Source organism: Mya arenaria, chromosome 4 (assembly GCF_026914265.1).
Source record: "Mya arenaria isolate MELC-2E11 chromosome 4, ASM2691426v1".
Lineage (NCBI taxonomy): Eukaryota > Metazoa > Mollusca > Bivalvia > Myida > Myidae > Mya > Mya arenaria.
Genome location: NC_069125.1, coordinates 31,335,739 through 31,357,397, shown reverse-complemented (window position 1 = coordinate 31,357,397; position 21,659 = coordinate 31,335,739). Strand labels below are relative to the sequence as shown.

The 21,659-nt window shown below is 34.2% G+C and overlaps 2 protein-coding genes across 3 annotated transcripts in view; both read right to left on the bottom strand.

Annotated features, from left to right (window-relative positions):
- The window catches only part of LOC128232283 (dual oxidase maturation factor 1-like), a 9,163-nt gene extending 5,776 nt beyond the window's left edge, over nt 1-3,387 (bottom strand). The window contains exons 1-4 of the mRNA XM_052945761.1: nt 3,125-3,387; nt 2,863-2,920; nt 2,173-2,307; nt 632-724 (exon numbers count right to left, since the gene is read on the bottom strand). Of these exons, the coding sequence (XP_052801721.1) occupies nt 632-724; nt 2,173-2,307; nt 2,863-2,920; nt 3,125-3,319 (481 nt within the window). The 5' untranslated portion in view covers nt 3,320-3,387. The remainder of the gene's footprint in view (nt 1-631; nt 725-2,172; nt 2,308-2,862; nt 2,921-3,124) is intronic.
- A 6,735-nt stretch (nt 3,388-10,122) lies between these two features.
- Nucleotides 10,123-21,606, bottom strand: LOC128232783 (coiled-coil domain-containing protein 42 homolog). Of its 2 annotated transcripts, none has more exons than XM_052946513.1 (9): nt 21,444-21,606; nt 20,493-20,598; nt 20,010-20,114; nt 19,639-19,724; nt 19,095-19,266; nt 18,015-18,089; nt 17,521-17,678; nt 16,980-17,064; nt 10,123-12,213 (listed from the first exon to the last, which is right to left on the bottom strand). In XM_052946513.1, the coding sequence occupies exons 1-9, from the start codon at nt 21,497-21,499 to the stop codon at nt 12,121-12,123; spliced, it is 936 nt and encodes a 311-aa protein (XP_052802473.1). In that variant the 5' UTR covers nt 21,500-21,606; the 3' UTR covers nt 10,123-12,120. The 2 variants fall into 2 exon arrangements, with proteins under 2 accessions (XP_052802473.1, XP_052802472.1); XM_052946512.1 differs by having other exon boundaries at nt 10,123-11,139.
- Nucleotides 21,607-21,659: the final 53 nt, after the last annotated feature.

Below are 21,659 nucleotides of genomic sequence, written 5' to 3'. Positions count from 1 at the left end.
AACACATATTTGTAATAGCTCATATTTTTTATCATTTACGTCAAATAAGATTTTTTTTCGGATCAACCAATAGTGTGCGCCAATCGGAACACCTCGGCCATTACCCAACAGAAGCTTTATATCTATCTCGAAGCTTGCCGGAGATGGCCGAGTTGTTACGATGGTATAGTGCGCCTCAAATATTTTGACCATTTAAGTCAAATGAACAAAATATACAACATATAATGCATTAAAATTTAGTAAAAAAAAAGCATTGAACTATATTGTGCCCTTTTATATGCCAACTGTTTTTGGACTAGGGCACCTGGGCCTAGTTCATAGCCATAACCGCGATGTCTGCATTTTCAAGCCGCATCTGATCTGAGGGTTCACTGACGTAATGTATTCATACGCTGTATTTTGATTGGATTGCCGTTAGCGAATTTGAATAATCAAAGTAGTACCAGAACTGATTACAATCACAACATCCAATAAAAATAGTTCTCCTAACAATTCAAGCTAACTGTATGTTCTTTTAACTCTTAGCGTGAGTATATGTGCAAAAGTACATCAGCTAAATTATGCGATCGGGCTCACAGGTTAATACGCAACTATTTATCACAATTGGGCTCCATGAACGATTGAGACTTACCATTGGGTCCGAAGCCCAACAGGCCCTGTCTGGTAGAGAAATCGAAATGCTCGTTGTAGTTGATCGTTTCATTCAGTTGATGGACGGGATCTCCTGGGGTGACAAGTAAACGTAACGTTAATACATTCCTATAGATCATTCGGAACTCCTCGGCCATTTTCCATCGAAAACAACTTCGGATCTATGCCGGTACATCAGTATAAGTAGTTCGTAAACTTTTTAATAATAGAAGGAATTAATTGTAGTGTTCTGACGTGTAAATTATATATCTAAGTTTGAATTGATTGCCCGTGAAGTGAATTATTGCATAAATAATTAAGATTCCCAAGAGTAAAGTCATGTAGTTTAATTGTGAAATTAAAATGACTACGCGATCTAATTCCAGCTTAGTTAAATGTAAAGATTTCTGATATTGTAAACCGTCCATAATCATTCAATCAATCCCCCCCCCCCCCGTTTTTCGTATTTTTATCTTTTTGCAATTGGCTTTGGAAATAAGTAGTTTATAATTTGTACTGAAAACAAACGGCACTAAAATTGAACTACATAAATATTTGTACAAAACGAATCGTTCGTATTGGCTGATGAGTAAAAATTACTGATAATTGGATTGCCTCAGACTTCCTGTTCATTTATTACCTAATGTAGTATGTATTGACATCTTCATGGGTACTTGTTCACACTTATATCGTGTAAACCCGCACGTTCTTCACCGGCAAAGAGTATTTTAATGATCTGCCCATCCTGGTACGCGTTCGATTTAATGGACAAACTGGCAGTTTGATTTACAATTATAAATGAGTTTTAAATATGTTCTGAACATTCTCAAGGCATTTATTAAACTATAGTACATATTAAAATTCAGCTCGTGTGTCTAAATGGTATTGGAAAACAATGGGAAACAAAAAATATCATTGCATTGGTAATGCCTTCTGCATACTCTTATCTGCAACATGAGACTCTATATTCTTTCTTTGTCGGAATTATAGAAAAAAGAAGTCAGATTACTTTACAGAATATCAATGGTGATATCAGGGTAGGATCCCCCGACTCTTTCGTACCGAATACTCCGTGACCGAATCTTGAGAAAGAAATGCAACAGTCAATAGTAACCACGCCCCCCCCCCCCCACACACACACAGGTCCGGGGGTATACCGGGAAAAGCCGGGGAAGTGGACCGTGTTTTTACCTTTTAGGTGGCCGCTTTGTGCTGGGGGAATACGGTGTTTATTTTCTTGGCGCTCAAATAGCAGGAACTGGGCCTTACCTGGGGTATCTGGCCTGGGTTGCGGGGGGGGGGGGGGGGGGGGGGCGGGCAATTGGCGGGGATTTTACCAGCAGTTCGTCACCACAGGACTGGGATTTTACCCGTGCTTGGCTGGACCGAAAGTCAAAGTCCCCGCTATTCCCCGGGCCTTGGGATGTGGTTCCGATTGACTGGTGCATACTACTAAACTATTTTGCGAGTCTGCGTTCCGAATAATAACATAAAATCCAAAAGATATGACTAAATAAGATATCATGATATATCACACCCTACCTTTCAGTGTAATGTTGACCCCCTTGAGCCCGATGTTGAGTCCGACCTTGACCTGGACCTCCCGACCCGTGCCCGCCTTGTACTTGGTCCGCACTTCCGTTTCCGCCGTCTCCCAGTGGCTGCTGTACAGACAGACTGTCAGAGAAACGGACGCCGTTCAATTTAATGATAGTCTTTATTTGATTTAACGTCAGGAAACGTAATATAAAGTTAGACTGACGGGAGTCGGATAACACTTTCGTCAGTCCATGTGTACTAAAACTGATACCGTTAAATTACAAAAAAAAACGTTATTCAGAGCGAGCGAGCGAGCGAGCGAGAGAGAGAGAGAGAGAGAGAGAGAGAGAGAGAGAGAGAGAGAGAGAGAGATTTCATACACATAGTAATTAAATCTCTTCCAAGTGCAATTGATTTATTGAATACGTATTCTATCAACTTTTACTCAGAGGCATCCGCTCATTTAAAGCCTTAGTGCACCACATACATCGTTAAATACCACCAGTGACTATCGGACAAAATTGCCTTTTCAATTTATTTTTCTATAGAATTGTCACAGCGCAAATTCGATGTGGATTAAATTTTGTTTTAAAAGTACCAATCACCATTTAAAATATTCTCTTTAATTCACATGGATTTATATAACGTATATGAACATAGACAAAACGAATATAAAAATCCCATTTTACTTACTTAATAAAGCGGTTCCGACGAAGATCCCAACATTTATCCGAATAAATGCACACCATTTCTGAAAATTGAGTTAACAAATCAAGTATTTAAACAATATTTCATATCTTTTTAGAAGAACTAAATGGTTGTGAAATACACAGTGTGGAAAATCACAAACTTCCTGGATAGCTTTGTGCAAAGTTTTGGAGTGTGTGGTTAAGTTAAATATCGCATTGGTCATTTTCTTATTTATTTTTCTTCAAATAATCAAATTGATATATACCGTCTTGCCGGGAAACCCTGGTAACGTGACAAGTAACGATGCAGCTAGGATGGCACCAGCAAAAATAAACCCCACCTCCAAAATGTCAGCTTGCCATGCTGTTTTATTTTCGCCGTAAAAAGTTGGCGCTCCATTTGTCCGAAAAGCGCTATAAATGTTGTCTGCTACTTTGCCTGATTGAGTATCTGACGCCATATTTTTTTTAATAATTAAAATATATTACAACAATTTTCATTAAAATATTGAAATACAATTTCAGAACGTTTCAGTATGGTGTCTTAACATAAGTTTCGAACATACTTTTATTATTTAAAAGTACGATTTATATAGTAGCGAAAATCTGAAAATAAGCGCAGCACATTCATGTACAAGGAAAAGTTCAAGAATTCTTTCATTGGCGTAGCGAACTTAAAGGGAGTGGTTTGTTGGCACTTCTTCGTAGAATATCAAATATGTCGGAGAAAGAAAACCCCCCTAAATCATTTTGTTTATATGTGATAGTGACAAACAATATTTTTATAGTTGACATGCAAAATTAATATGGGAAACCAAAATATTTATTCTCTTTTGCAATACTTATGCTATGATTTATGTTTCAGAACAAAGAATGACATAAGATGTATGACTAAACAAAAATATGACTGTATTACTATTACAGACGTTTGTAGAAGATGTTTTGAAATGTACAAGATTGAAGTGCTAGTATTTTCTCCGATTTCACTGCATGGGTGGCTGGATGCTTGATTAACGGACCGATGGACGGACGTACGGACGAACGGAGGAACGAAAGGATTGATGTTGGATAAATGAAGTGGATGATATTTTTTTATTTATTTATTCATTCATTAATTAATTCTTTCATTCCCCGCAGTCTTATTTATATCACTGGTTTCCATGCATTTTCGCATAAATTGGTTCGTTTCAAAACAAAAAATAAAAAAAGTTGTAAAAACGTTCAATCTCTGAGAGTGCAGCTTTAAAGGGTAGTACTGGGAAAATGGTGTACTCAGTACTGGTTCAACCCAGGAAAGTTGTACCCCGTGTATCGGTGCTTTACTCTGAGCACATTAAAGAAACAAGAGGTATCTTCGCAAAGAGCTAGGGTATCGCGCCCGGATCTCTTGTATCTTACTCTGTTTCTTCAAGTCTTCCAATGCCTGGATTTGACTGCGAATTGCTGTCTCTTCTTTTTCATGCCACTGATTGCATTTAAACACAATTTAAGTCACAATGACGTCACGGCGGGGCAATGCAGCGAATGGCCGCGTGATAACCTCAAATTAGCAAACGTATCAAAAAGGAAGAGTGGCAATTCGTTTACAAACGATATATGACAGGGGTCATAAGCCGTATATCTAAATTATTTCAATCATTGGTTCTTCAGCAAAGAAGAGAGTATTTTACTGTATTTGAAGTGTCAAATCGTTTCAAATGCTTCCCTCATTTTTAGAAATTTACAAGGGAATTGTCGCTTTTTTTCATGTAATAAAATATAAAACATTGGCGACTATAAATTATTTGCTAGATTTTCATTCCCGCCTGCCCACTCTTTTTTTCCACCGCCCCCTTAAAGCTGCACTTTCACAGATTGAACGTTTTGACAACTTTTTATTTTTTTGTCTTAGAACCAGCCAATTTTTGCGAAAATCCATGGAAACTAGTTATACAAGACTGCTGATAAAAAATGAGATCGCAGATTTTTATATTTAAGTTCAAAAATTGATGTTTTATGCATTTTTCTTAAACCGTTAATAACTGTTTAAGCCATTTAACATTAATTTTCGAACGGAAATAGGAAAATCTGCGATCTGATCTTTTGTCAGCAATCTTATACCACTGGTTTGCAGATATTTACGCAAGAATTTGCTCTTTCCAAGACAAAAAATAAATAAAAGTTGTAAAAATGGTAAATCTGTGAGAGGGCAGCTTTAAATTTTATTGACTGGAGTAAAATTGTTTCACTGAGGGTTCTGTATTTGCGTTTCGGTCCGATACTGTGCGGGAACAGTTTATGCATACCTTCGGTGTTGATGTATAACATTCACATGTAAAAAAGGAGAAATATGACGATCGTGTTCGTGGTTCGTCTAGCCTGGAACACATGTATATGGTACCTTAGGCAACGGTGAAACAAGTCATCTAAGAAAAATAGAAAAAAATGAAATGTCGACCCCGTACTCATTTAAAAATAATGCTGAAAATCTAGCAAATAATTTATATTGGCCGTCAATTAGAAATTTGTAAAACATACCAAGGTCATACATAAAATTAAATTATACATTAAATATTTCTGTATAAATATAATTATAAAAAAGAAAATGAGAAAATAACCAAATAGAAAACATATTTCATTTCCCTTGCAGAAGTCTTAGAACCCGTGTCCTCCATGGTAGATAAACGGAAGACTTCGGTCATTTTCCATCGAAAACAACCTCGGTACATGCCATACATAAGTATAAGAAGTTCATAAAATAAATGATGATAAAATAAATGCAAATGTTAAGAATTCTGACATTGTAACTTGTCCATATATGTCCAAGGTTGTTTTCTTGGATCGTATTCAATATTTAACTTAAGTTAATCTAATGGTCATACATCATTGACTTCATTGACTCTATTGGTCAGTTATTAATAACAGGTAATCCGCTTAGCTACATCGTTCTTAGATTAAATGAAGCCTTATATTGAATAGGGGCCCAGATGGTGTTGATGAGTTGCATGCAACATATGAACAAAATTGTGTTACGTATTAGATAAATTTAGAAAGGCCCCGGCAGGGACACGAACCTGCAACACATGCGACAGGTTGAACTGTTGGAAGTGATGTTTTTGTTGGTTTATCGGAGATTGCTATTCAGTTTTTGATATTTAGTCGAACCCCGTTGGCTCGATCTCCCAGGGACCGGCGAAAATACCTCGAGCCTCGGATAATTCGAGCCAAACGGGAATTTTATCCTTTAGTATAAATAAATCGGTCCTTTACAACTAGTTCGAGCCAACGAGGAACTCGAGCCAAATGAGTTCGAGCCAACGGAGCTCGACTGTATTAAATGTCTACATTGCTTCATTCAGCTGATCTTACCCAGGTCAATGAAGTTGATACAGAGCAAGGACCCGGAACAGATGCAAGCGTCTAGATGATCGATATACTATGATTTTGCACAATTGAAACCCTGTCAATAAAGTAGGATAAATGAGTAAAAAATAATCTCATGCGGGGTCACTAATATGATATTAAGCTGAGTTAAGAAAAAATACGTTATCGAAAAATATTTGAAATAGTTTAACTAACCATTCATGTTTACGCAATCAATGCTCTTTTGAAATATCATATATTTGAGGAAGTGATTTCTTATCATTATTCTTCAACAAATTCCCCAGTCTATTGTATATGTGCTATGATACAAGACAAATTAAACAAATTATAACAAAAATGACGTATAATTACGCAATTTGTGTGGTCCTGGTAGAAAACGGTGATTTTTATGAAAACTATTGCCGTCAGTGGTTCCTACTTGGGAAAATTAACATACTAAACATAAAAAAATACCAGACTTCTGTTTATTTAAAACTTTATTTATTTTTACAACGACTGTGAAGAAAGTGATATTAACTTATACAAAGTCACTCTCGTCGACACGATGTTGCGTGAGAGTGTGGTCTTGTGTTGTGGGGGAAACCGGAGAACCCGCAGAAAACCCACTTGACCGTCTTGGAGAGCCAAAATCAAACTCGCATGCGCTCAAGCCGAGAATCGAAGGCAAATTCGCCTTGCCGAGAAGCGAGTGCGCTAACCACGGTGCTTTCCGGGCAATGCCTAGTTTAATTAAGGAATGTTTGGCATGATAACCCCCTGCTCTGCATCTCCTGCTAATTGCTCTGGTGTCACAGTAGGGGCCAATTTTCTATGTATTCGTGTATATAGTGGCTCAGTGCCATTTATGGTGCATTTCTATAACAAAAGTTCCAAAACTGTACAGCAGGATACTCAGATCGGAGATCTGAGAAGAGGGATCAAGGCAATTTGATTAAGATCAATACACAGAGGTTGTGTACTGAACACAGTTTTTTGTTGTTGTTTGTTGTTGTTGTTTTTAAACTAAGCCTTTAGGTACGGCGAAATATGACAGAATAATGACAGAATATAATCTGTTTCATTTCATTCTTGTGTCATTGCTTTGCGCCAGATGTGTGTGGTCTTGTAGAATTGTGACACTTGTTCTTTTTAAGCACTAAGCAGTTATATTTACGAAAACGTGTTCTTGATATTTGTTTTGATAGAATGCATTTCTTCGCATACCTTGTCAAACGCGAGCGACGAAATGGTCAATTAATATTTCGTTGGTTCTGTGTAGAAAGAAAGTCTTTTGTGTTTGTTTTTTTATACAAACTAAAACCTACATTCGTTCATAAATAATCTTCGCAACTTTGATTTACTTTTTGTAAAGTTTATAACTGGTACATGACATAGGGTGTTACGGTGACCCGGAACGACCACCACTTAACGTCATTTCAAGCAATAAATGTAGAGTACGAGTCGTAATTTAGGCAGCTCTCCACAGTGTAAAACAATAAATCCACTGGCACCGGATTTTTAAACTCAATTATTTGTTTTAAAGTACATATAGTGCATATTTATATAAAACAATTCAATATTTTTTTCACATTTTCGGTATTATAATTTTTAATTTGGAATTATCAGATTTTTTTGATTTTTTAAGAAAATGATGAGTTTGAAAATCCGGTGCCAGTGAATAAATCGTAAGAAATCATTACCAAACGGGCAAAAATCATTCCTATTACTATTTGATTGTAAGAATTGTAAATACAGGTGGTCTTCGTAAGAAGTTTGTAATTGCATGAACGCACATTTTCACATTCAAGACAATAATGTTTATTGTCGTAAACATGTTATATAACAGTTTCTTGGCAAAAAAATAAATATATATTTATATATAGCCAGTATGGTCACAACGATGCATGGCCTAAATACAATGAAAAGAGAAAAATATAAGTAAGTTAAGTTAAAGAACATCAAGGAAGGTATCAAAATGAAAAGAAAAAAGAGATACATATCAAAATCAAACAGCGAGATATATAATAAATAAAGTAATGAAATATTATGGGTGGCTATTAACAAATGTCATAATTCTTGGTAGATCTAAACGATGTTATTTATATAAGAATTTCTTAACAGAAATGCTTGATTTATAAATTTACGTAAGCTACTTAATTAGTATGCTTACGTTTTTTTGATAGCATTAGTTCAATAAACTTGGACATAATTGAGTTCAACAAGAGAGCAGCCAGTACACTTGTCACACTGGCACCGTAGTAAAACCGATGACTCGTTAAAATATCTGTGAATGAAATTGAGAACTTCAACCGCATTAGTAATACGTGTACAATCTATTTCTATACACTCTATTGTTTCTGTAAGTGACTAATCAGGAAGTGCCATTAAGACTGCTAACTCAGTTGGTGATACTTGATGCCAAAGAGTATAATTATAGCTTATATCATAGTAACACGTACGATTTCCTTGTATTCCTTTATTTGTACATTTTTAGAGTTCCACTCCCCCGTTTAAGGTTTATGTTTTCCCAATTTTTCGGACTAAATTACATGTACATGTACCCCTTGTATTTAACATATTTTTCATGAAACTTGTTCATTTCTTTGATGCAGCGGGTTGTAGGTTGTTTATTTGCATCCTTTATTTTTTGAAAGACCTTCATTCATGTAGAAATATGGTGAGCATATAGGATTATGAACATGATTTACTGAACCATCTTTTTTTGGTTTCTATTTTTATTGCCCAAATGTACATCCATAAAAAGAATTAAAAATGACATATATATATGTATACCATGCAATACAAAGTATTATACCAAACCAAAGCCAGTGTGAACAATCTCATATTACTGAAATATCTTGTAGTGGAAGTAAACCGCTGCCGTGACCATATTATATATTTGCACTCTCACTGCCGGAGTTCATTTTGGATTGTAGAGGCCGGGTGCATGGAGCACCAGCAAAACATTTTGGAAAGGACTGGTGCATTTGCACCCCGTTATGACAACATAATAAGTTATGTAATAGGTAAAAGTCCCATAAAGTTGGGCGTACATGTCAATGAAAGTCCGAAACAACGTCCAACCGGAGGAAGGGAGAGCGGGAGAAGGAAAATTTGACTTGAGTAATATTTCAAATGCTATATCAGGCTAGTTGACACTTTATTTGTTTTACAACGATTGTAAAGTAAGTTATATTAACTTATACTAAGTCACTCTCGTTGACACGATGGTGCGCGAGAGTGTGGTCTTGTGTTATGGGGAAATCGGATTAAACTTACTTGTCCGGCTTGGCGACCAACAACCAAACTCACATTCGCCCAGACCGGGAAACGAACCCAAGTCGCTAACCGGACAACAAAATCCGGTTGATCTACCAGCACGTGCGTTTCAATGCACCAAAGCATCTAGCTGCCCGACGGCCGTTTAAGTTTGTTTTGAGGTTTTATGAAGTAATGACCTTTTTGAAATAAATGCAGTGAGGTAGGTGGACGGAAGTAATACGGAGAAGATGCATTGTCGCATTTACCCTTTCAAATTTAAACCAGTTTTGAACATTTTGGGAGAGGGCCGTAGCAGATGTTGGTATCACTCCTGGTCCAATCCCTTTCCATGTTTGATAATAAATTATTTGTCTCAAATACTATATAAACCTGTTTATGTTATATTGAATGTTTCATTATGTTAACATTCATGCAATAAAACATTATTATAGTAAAAACCACGTCGGCAACCACGGTACTTTCTTCCGTTACACTTCATACACAACGAATCATAGCGTGGTGTGTATCGGGGGTCTCCGACGATGACGTTCGTCATTTGGTTCCCCGTTTGCAGTGCCGGTATGCGATGTGTTAAACAGAGTTAAAAAACAAAACAGTAAGCTTACGTGGGCGTCTATAAGCGTTGACTACAACTAATATATAAATATTCATATTTTATTGACAAAGTGACATATTTAAAAACAAAACAATATCAATTATTCATTTCATATTAGCAATATGTAATATAATCATGAAAAGCAGTTTAATTAACCATTTCATAACAAAGTAATTCAGTGTAGCAAGCTATCAAAAACATTGTCCATATTGACCCAGTTCTTAGGTCAAAAGATGAACGCTGGGTCGGTATTCAATATGCATCTAAAATCAAATTTGAGGTTATTTCATACAATCCGATTAGCTACATCATTCTGAGATCCAATCAAGAATTATATTGAACCCCATCACAATATTTTTTTTTATCAAGAGCTTTACAACTTATTGGATTAAAAAATGCATATATTCGTTTTTTTTGTTAATATCTGACTAAGAGGAGAAAAAAAGGTTAAACAAAATTGTGTATATAAAACACCAGTTACTTTTAACATATCAATTATATTGATATGCTTTCACATTTCTTGTAAAAGTGCACTAAAATTATGAAGAATTTCGAGCATTCATTTGAATATAAAAATAAAAGCATCAACTGACCAAATTGAACAGTGTACATACAGCAGCTACTGTGATTATTTTGTCATCTTTACTTATTAGGTACTTGCAGGTACTTAAATTCCATGTTGTTTAATTTTACTAGGCATTGATTACCTGTAAATGCACAACAATTATTACTGTAGATTGGTAAAATTTGTGAGGGCTTTATATTTGCGATTTTAAAAATCACAAATTGACACAGATGCAAACGGGAAATTTAGCAAAATTAGGTTTGTGTTATCTGCCAGTAATTAAACAATGGCGTTGCAAATTGTAAGCCGTGCAAAATTGGCCAAATCAAAGAAATCGCCAAAAAAATTGACTTCGTGAAATTAAGACAATTTACAGCATGAATAAGACCAGGCATCACAATTTAGCTCGAAGATGGGGGAATAATTGACGTGCCGGCGAGCTCCATGCGTTTGATTTCATTGGTGATCAGAGTCAAATCCTGAATAAACATCTGAATCTGCAAATAGCACAAGGGTAGTTTGTTATTTATTATTGGACATTAACTGTAATGTAGTTTGTGAGTCACTTTATTGTCACAAGCATTTTGTACTCATCATCTGCATAGCTAGCATCGGTTTTAGTGGTTCAAAATATACGAAATGTTTTCTGTTGCATAGACACATACCGGTATGATATGTGTACCTGGGGGCCGTATTCAATAAGCAACTTAGATCGAACTTAAATTTAAGATTAGAAACTAAGTGTTTTGATTGGCCTGTATATTTAGCTGACCAATAGGCTGAATGGAATCACTGAGGCATGTCTAAGGATAAGGATAAGTTCAATATTGAATACTGGCCCTGTGATTGTCTAAACCATTGTTTATGAGCTTTTTCTAAGTATACATGCATATTTCTTAGTTATATTATATGCCTAAAAAGGTTTTAAAGAAAGCTTTTTATAGAAGCTTTGTCAGAAAAGCGTGCCAAATTGTATGCCAATGCAACATTATTTCGAAAATGTCATTGAAATTGTGTCTTAGCCCTGTGCGCTATGAATTTTATTTGAAAGTGAGAGCAGGTAAAAATTTCAAAACAGTTAAAAATATCAAATTGTTATTTCACTGTTTGAACTGTGAAATATCATTTTTATTTCACTGATAATTTTCTATAAACCACTAGAAAGCATATAAAAAATAATTCTACTTGTAATTTGTTTTCAAGACAGTACAACTATGCTTTTGTCAATAAAGATAACATCTAGCATACTCATTTTTTTTCATATTTTCCTGAACGGTATGTCCCCTAAAAATGTCAACTTCTTTCCTTGTTGTTTTGCATTTTCACGTAAATTTAAAATACTCAGCATTATATTTTAATGCCAATAAAAGAATACAAAGGATGTCCATGTATCATGTGTATAACTGCGTTTGTGAGATATGGGAGAACTGGTGAAATATTAGAAGTGGGCGGAGCAGAGCTGTTAAAAGTAGGTGTGGCTAGCTGGAGGAGGGGCCAACTGAGGTGGTCAATGTATCCTGGCGTTTCAGGTCGTGCACAATGTCTGTTAAATCTTCCAAGAACATCTGAATCTGAAAATACAAGGGAAATCATTTTTGAGATTGTGTGCATAGAAAACTCAATTCAATTTAATTCAATTCTAAAATTATTCTAATTTGTAAATGTACAGATGATGAACCCATAATTTTACACAAGTTTTTACAAACAATACTTAAATACCTTAACACCTTAAATGTCAAAATTGCACAATTAGACTAAACATTGAACACATAACACATTGTTATAACTTTAATAGTTTTTATGTGAATTACTGTAATACATATATTAACAATCATATCAAAACTTGTCTAATACCAACAAATACACATAAAATACAGCTGAATACCCTATGTCCATGTACTGTAGCAACAAAATCCAGCTATTTCTATAACCATTCAAATAGTTAAATGAGCACAGAATTCCATTGTATTCCCCACCGATTTTGTTGTTTTTGAATCCTGCAAACTTTTAATTTTCCAATAAAATATTGGAAACAACAACAGCAATTATAAAAGCAGCACTCTCACAGATTGACTGTTTTGACAACTTTGTTTTATTTTTTGTCTTGGAATGAGCCAATTTATGTATAAATGCTTAATGAAACAAGTGATTAGATCACAGTTTTTCACATTAATGTTTGAAAATTGATGTTTTATGGCTTACTCACGCATTAAGAAAAACGAGTTTTTCTGCAGTTTTCCAAACGATTGAGATCTGTTCTATTGCGAGATATCTTATATGAATGAATTGAAAGCATGATGACAAAATCAGCTAACTCTGAGACAAAAAATGAAATATAAGTAAAAAATGTCAATCCATGAGAGTGCAGCTTTAAAAAAAAGGAAAATTAAAGATGAAATAAACAGGCTATGGAGCCTTAACACCATTCAATCTGGAATTCTGTGGAGTTTTTGCCCTGGTCCTAGCTTAACCCATCTACAACAGCTATTATATTTAAAACATCATCATTAAAATACTGACCTCTTTTAAACAGCAGAGCCGTCTTTTTGGGGAGGTTGTTTCAATTTCAGGTTAAGTTTTAGAGATTTGTGAATATTCAGCAATATAATCAGTGATAGTTAAGCACTAACAAAGTGCCTAGGAATAAAATACTCTAGCAAAGTGCAAATTTCAAATGCAAAACTATCATGCACAAGCAAGTCAGCAACTATGTTATTAGTAGGGATGGCAACGAGTACCCTAGTACTCGAGTACTCGATCGAACGTCGGAGTACTCGAGTAACAAATCACTACTCAAGTACTCGGAAAAAATCTATAAAAATCACAAAATACACGATTTACAGACGAAGTAACGGACCAGATTAGTTGCTAAGAGGACAATTTACAGTCCCTCTAATCCCCGCTGTGTACACAATTGACCCTAATAAATTAGTCGAGAGTTGCAAACTGTCAGCAAAGGGCCCCTATTTCCAATTAGCACTGATGTCAATTAGCGAAGTTTTGATAGCGGAACTTTCACCTACACAATTGTTTACCAATTAGAGACCATTCACCAAGCAATGGACGCTAACGAGCAAACGATTAGTGACAGTTACGAGCATTGATTTCTTAATGGGCGTATTTTAACTATTTTTGCAATGATTATCACATTTAATTGGTTGATATCTTAAATCAAAAATTATGAATATTAATGAGATAAACAACAATAATACAGTACAAAGTAATTCGTTCTTTATTTTTATGTAAGCTATTAATTTACGTTTATTTTAATTCTGATTGATGTTCATTATAACTCTCGACTATCTAGACGCTCGAATAAAATCCGGGTTTAACTTTCCAGTTTTATTGTAGCTAATTTGCAGTGCATACTTATATGTAAAATCATTAAAGTGAAATGAAAATAGACAAAATTAAAAGCATGAAACAGCATTTGTTTTCCATTTATTTAATTTTCTGTTAAAGTAAATAATGAAAGTCTAATTTTAAGATGAAAACGACCAATAATATGAACAACGCATAATTTACGCCATGAACGATACATGTATAACGATCTTGTTTTTCCCAAAAACAAATTCATTTTTTCCGAGTAATCGAGTACCTGAGTACTCGATCGAAAGATTGTCCGAGTACTCGAGTACCAATCTTACTACTCGTTGCCATCCCTAGTTATAAGTGATTATTATAAGCAAATACTAGTATTGTCGATTGTTTTAATTTTGTGAGGTACTTTTTTTTAGTATTGGTCAATTTGCCGTATCTGCAATATTGAATATTTAAGATACCATTGTCAACCATTGCCAAAATCAGAAAATTATAATATTAATATGCGATAAATAATTAAAATTTAACTCTCGCAGAATTAAAACAATTAACAATCATAAGATACAGTATTTATTAAGTATGTGATAACACCAAATGTATGTAGTATACAACATGCAGTTACTAAAAACAAAAACAATGATACACAAAAGCACTTAATCCCGGTAAATGGAGGTAGGTTAATAAAATAAGTTAAAAAACACAAAGTGATTTGGGGCTGTTGGGTCAATATTGGCTCCATTAACATTACTGTTAAATTTTGATACATTGCGACCCCTTATAATTATGATATCAAATTTAAAGGTAATTGCTTACTGACCACTTACCGGTATACATGTATTTAAAAACATTTTCATTTTTCTTTCAAATGATGTTCTGAGGGTTTTTTTCTCCAAGGTAGCTATGTTTCACAAACTTAGGTTGAGGATTATGAATAAAAAGCAATATGACCTAAGCCTATCAAACAATCTGACTAAACTTCTTGATATTCCATGCAAGCAGAGCAGATATTATTTTAAACAGACAGGCCAATCAAACTACAGTAGATCCTACAAAAAGCTAGCTGGTTAAAACTGTCAACCAGTTTAAAATCCAAAGAAAAAATATTACTTTTGATTTTAAGATACTCATCCATTTTAGAAAAATTACTGAGACAGGTGTACAGGTTTTATTTTTAAGGTACTTATCCATCTTGTTTGTTTTTTTTTAAATATATTATTTATCTTTGAAATAGAAAGCCTTAATTATGAAAATGTTTTCCAATGCTTGACAATTTCCATTCTCATTCATCAGAGGTTTGATAATGATAAATCTAACCTCACATTGTACGCATAGCATCATTGCTCTGCTGTACTAGAACGACAATTTCTAGCCAAGGCAGAATTTTTGGCCAACATTGGGGCGGGGTCAAATTTTTTCTGACATGAGAATCTAAATATTGCTAATCTTGCCTTATGACTTAAAAGCATATAAACTTTTTAATTGAGTTTGCAGAATGATGCAACAGCAAGTGCAATCTATGAAGTGCAAAAGGAAATGTAAAGGAAAATATCAAGGGAGATAATAAGTAATCATCAGTAATAAGAAGTGAACAGGGGAGATAATAAGTAATCATCAGTAATAAGAAGTGAACAGGGGAGATAATAAGTAATCATCAGTAATAAGAAGTGAACAGGGGAGATAATAAGTAGCCAGCAGTGATAAAAAGTGAACAGGGGAGACAAAAAGTAATCAGGAGTGATAAGAAGTGAACAGGGGAGATAAAAGGTAATCAAGAGTGAAAAGAAGTGAAGAGGGGAGATAAAAAGGTAATCAGGATTGATAAGAATTGAACATGTGAGACAAAAAGTAATGAGGAGTGATAAGAAGTGAACAGGTGAGATAAAAAGTAATCAGGGGTGATAAGAAGTGAGCAGGGGAGATAAAAAGTAAACACAAGTGAAAAAAATTTGAAGGAGTGATTTAAAAGAACAAAGGCAATTAAATGGGGCCACCTGAAATGACTCAATAAAACAAGTTGTTACAGTATACACATGACAACATGATATTTTAATGGTTTGTGAACTGAATTAATAACTGTTAAAACAACAAACATGCATTTAAAGCATTTTTATATAATTAAATATCGAACTCAAACATGCAATTAGATTTTTTGACTGAACACACAACAGCATCTTAATTGAATGCATACAGATATCGCCATCACAACCTTCACAACCATGCATTATTTACATTAATATCAACAACAAAAACAGGACTCGGAGGTTGAATGTTGCAGGTTTCTTTTTTAACTTTACCAAGACACACATTGACATGTACCAAGGTACATATGCCAGGAAACACATTGACATGTACCAATATACACACTGACATGTACCAAGATACACACTCACATGTACCAAGATACACATTGAATGTATCCAGAAAACAGAATGACATTTGACATGTACCAAGATACATATTAAATGTACCAGGATACAGGTTGACATATACCAAGATACACATTGAAATGTACCAGGATACAGATTGACATGTACCAAGATACACATTAAATGTACCAGGATACAGATTGACATGTACCAAGATACACATTAAATGTACCAGGATACAGATTGACATGTACCAAGATACACATTTAAATGTACCTGGATAAATATTGAATATACTAAGATACATATCAAAACATATCATGATACCCATTGAAATGTACCAAGATACACATCGAAACATATCATGATACCCATTGAAATGTACCAAGATACACATCGAAACATATCATGATACCCATTGAAATGTACCAAGATACACATCGAAACATATCATGATACCCATTGAAATGTACCAAGATACACATCGAAACATATCATGATACACATTGAAATGTACCAAGATACACATCGAAACATATCATGATACCCATTGAAATGTACCAAGATACACTTTGAAATGTACCAAGATATACATCAACATATACCCATATCCATAATGAGGTGTATCTGTAGATGTTAGAAGAACAAACCTGGTTCAACTGATCTGGTGTTTCCTCAGCACCGGCAGCCTGCTTCTGATGTCTCTTCACCAACTGGTACAAGTTGTGGGTCGCCCTGGTATAATATGAACCATTTAAATATGTCCTTTTTAAAGCAAGTGCAGGAAAGTCATTACATGTAACATTAGCGTAAAAGGCACAAGGAATTGCAAGAATATCTGTTATCATAAAATAAAATATTATCAATTATCAATTTCGAGATTCATTCTTAAAGAATGATGCAAATTATGTTAAAATAAATTATCACTAAATGTGTGCAATTTTATATAAACAGTTAACATTGAAGATATATTGTTCTTACATGTTGTAGAAACTACCACAATTTAATCTCTGTCTAATTAATACATTGGCAAAATCAAAGGAAGTGCTGCGGAGCAAACGTCAAAATGTGTCTGTTATTTTTCAGATGAAAAAAGGGACAATATTAATATTATTGAAACCAATTAAAAAAAGATCAAATAATATTTCTTAAATAAAATCTTTTACAATAACAAAATATGAGAAAATGTACATTTTAATTCTTCCGAGCTCCAGTGTTTTCTTGGCGGCAGTGTTTTTGATGTGGGTCCACTGTGATTCCCACTTAACAGCATCACTCTGTGCATCATCAAGTCGTGTCTGAAGGCTGGACAGCTGATTGTTGAAGCCTAAGATCTCATTATCCTTCTCCTGAAAAAATGAGGCAGAAAACTTGCAACAAACATTTTAACATACATGGTAAACTGACTTAAAATACTACAAAGTGCTTAACCAAAATAATTGCTTTCATGCACAGCTGCCTTACAAAACAAGTTTTTATTCTATTGTGTAAGGTGCATGGTGCATGGTGTTGTTTTGATGCTTAAATTAAAGCAAATCCAGCTAACACTTTTGTAGTTTGATTTTATACATAGGAACTTCAAACCATGTTTTTTCTGGACTGCAACACATGGTGATGCATCCACTATTTCATAAATAAAAACATTTCAGGCTAAATAAAATCCTCAAAATCAAAAATGATTTTACCTCTACGTATTTCATCAGGTTTTGTCGGTGTCGTTCTATCACATCTTGGTTTTTCTGATCACTTTTCAATAGGTCCTGAAAAATAATATGCAGAATATTACCGGTACTACATTGCATAATATTTTTGAAATAAAAAAATTAGTACAACACAAATTCTAGAGTAGATTTACAATATTTGATAACTTTGATAAAAACGCTGAGTAAAAACGTTTAGACAAAAACAAGGAGCGAACCCTAACGCTCATCAGTTGTTGTATTCTTCACAAGAAAAAGGGGCATAACCCAATAATTATCAAAACCAGAGTTATGAGCAGGTGAGTCTTGTCTCCGCAAACATGTGTACCAAGTTTTAATTAAACATGTTAATACTTTATAGCTATGGCCAAGGTTAAAAATTTTGCACTGCTCGCCGATGACGGCACCAGGGCTATGCAGGCATTACCTTTACTTTTTTTCTTCTTAATTCTGACCAGCTATTATTAAATTCCCAAAATAAACAAGTTTACTGTGAAGGTTTGTCTTGTTTACTGTGAAGGTTTGTGTGAACTACAATGTGAAGTACATCGCTATCTGTTCAATTAAAAACTTGTGAGTCAGAGAAACTATTTGTTATTCTGTCCTGAGAGAAATAAAAGGCTGAAGAGCTCACAAAATGCCTATACCTCAAAATTTCTCAAAAATACCGTTCAACAACATAAAGGTCTGACATGTTATGAAATCTTAAATGGTCTGGCATGGTCCTAAATTTTATGTTTTCAATCTGTTACAAGCCAATTGTTCCATTGATTATGCTGATACAAAAATGTTGAGTAAACATTCGACAATTTTCAAGAAACTTGGGTCTGTGTTTTTAGCTGATCGAGGGGACAACAACAAATCATAAGAATTCAAGTTCTTTGCAAAGAAACTACCCATACAAAAAAGGAAGTGGAAACCAACTATTTCCAGACGTCAAACACTTAATTCTGCCTAGTTTTACCAATGTGTGTTTAAAACATGATTTTGTCTTAAATCCTAGTAACATGCCTGTTAAATTAAATGCATTATTTATCTATTTTAAAAAGTATCATTTCCCCATACTTCATGTGTGGCAGTAAGTGTGTCGTATCTCGCAATAACGTCTCTCATCTCATGAAACTCTTCACCTCTCTCTAACGCTTTCTCCATGTACTTGTGAAATACTGAGTAGTTCTCAAGCTTACGCTTAAGTTTTTCTTTGTTCTTGTTGAAATCATCTGTTTCCACTTTCAATCTAAGGTGACAAAAAATGAGAAACATTATTAAAATGTCAGGTCTGCTACTTTTCATCCAATTTTTCTTGGTATAAAATATAATCCTCTGTTCTGGAATATGTGAAATGTTCATGAATTTTGAAATATACATGTTCACAATAATTAAACATTTACATTACATGGCACAATAAAAGATTGCTGATATTTAAATGTTAATAACTATTTGTCTTTAAATCTTAAAGCTTTTCTACTATGTACTTTTCAATACCATCTTTGCCTAATTTATCTTTAACCTACTCATTGTTACTCATGTTAAACGCTAATTCTGAAAAACAACTACTGCACTATATTTTTCACAACTAAATTGTTTTTACTCTAAGGAATCAGCCTACTTTTCTATTTCTTTCTCTTTTTGTCTTTTCATTTCTCTTTCATCATTTGCTTTTTTAACTGCTCTCGCTTTTTTAGAATCATTGTCCTGAAAACAAAAAAAATACAATTATTTAAATGGCTTTTTGTACACCAAGGAAATTATTAAATTTACATTTTTATTATACTTTGCAATTTCTTTTTTAAGTACAGCATTTCCTATTTTGTTTTCACAAAGTTTTCGAACTCAGTGTTCAGCACTAAATTAAATTCAAGTTAACATTTAATTATTTCATTTGCCCAGTAGATAGCTGGATATATTTATTTGTGTATATTTGTGTCATACAGTGTTTAAACAATTCTAATTGAAACCTTGTATTTGATAAATACAAACCTTCAAAAATTTGTCAAATTGAAGCAATGACTTTTTCAGTTGGTATTCTTTCCTCTCAAGTTCTTCTCTTCTTTGTTGTAAACTCTCCATTTTCATTTGAAATTCCTGAAAAATAGAAAACATGAACTTAAATTAAACCATACAAAAACATGAGTTTAATCAAAATATTTTTAAAATATTTTTTAATTGCCCATTCATTCTTTATCATTTAACAGCAAAACTTATGATCAATGTTAAACAAACAATATCTGACATTTTCATCTCAATTCAAGCTTAAACAAGAGCGTCGCAAGCACATGCTGATACTCTTCCGTTTATTGGCCTTCCTACACACATGTAAGTTCATATTGTCTCTGCAAACATATGTGTTGTTATTTTAGTTGGAATATCATTAAAGGACAATAACATGATCATACTACCTGGATATCTTTTCTTTAAAAAAATATAAAAGTTAAAAAATGACAAAGTGTTAGCAGTAATGACCTCTTTCTGTGCTGCAAGCGCCTGTTCAACCTCTGCCATTTCTCTCCTTTTTTCCAGGAGTCGAGTTGCAGGGGTGAGGTGGTCATCCTCCCTTTCTGGCATTTTACTGAAAATGTATGATGAATATATATTTTTATGATTATGAATACCAGGCTGTAAATTTAGCAAGATTTCTTCGATTCTAATAAGCATGAGAAGATTTGAAAGGACTAATGTTAATAACATGTAAGTTATGATATAGTTATTGGCTGTGAGTAGCAGTAAAACGAATTTGGTTCATTTAATGCCCAGGTATGTTACCTCTGTACGTCACATTAATGGTTCAATGAGTAAACCAGTTACTCCTACAGGTGTTTGCAGTAGAGTAGTTAAGAAATCCTCTTTTGTTTGCATAGTATATCTCAGGTCTGACAGTTACATGTAGTGACCCTGAATATTTCAGCTGACCCTGAATATTTCAGCTGAAGAGACACGCTGATGTAAGACATTCTGAGGTTCATTATTGCCTTTGTACTGTACTATTCATGGGCAATGACCAGTGCTCATAGCTCAGTCATGGGATAAGGCTAAGCTCTGACAGGAATCACTATTGTTTCCAGTTTAACTGGAGTCAAAAGAAAAGACAGAAGTGCTTGGTGGTGCAAAAAGTAAATGGGGACTTGTTGTGTGACTGTCTGTATGAGAAAAAAATCCTCCCAGTAAACTCAGTTGCTAGATATTTTATGATGATGATGATGATGATAGTGAAAGAGTTACACTAAACTTTTTAAAGTCCTGTATTCACTGTAACACCAAAATTACATGATTGAATATTGGCTAAGTTGACAAAGCCAAGGGATCCAGACACACATAGCTTGTGCATTTGCACTCTTATAAAGCTAAACTACATTGATATGGATACCTAATACAGGAGACTTCACTTGTTAAAAAGACTCCATATGCTTTACTTACACGAGGAGTTTATCCTCAAAGGTTGTTCTGAAGTATTCTTCAAGGCTGACCGCCATTTTGAACAATTGCCGAGATTAACTCAATTAAATAAACAAAAACTGGGATATATTTCCGTTTGTTTTCGATTCAGTTCAATTATTTTCTACTCCGTCCGCCATTTGTAAACTAGTGTGTCTCGTTGCTTAGAAACGAAAATACTTCTATGACAAAACATAC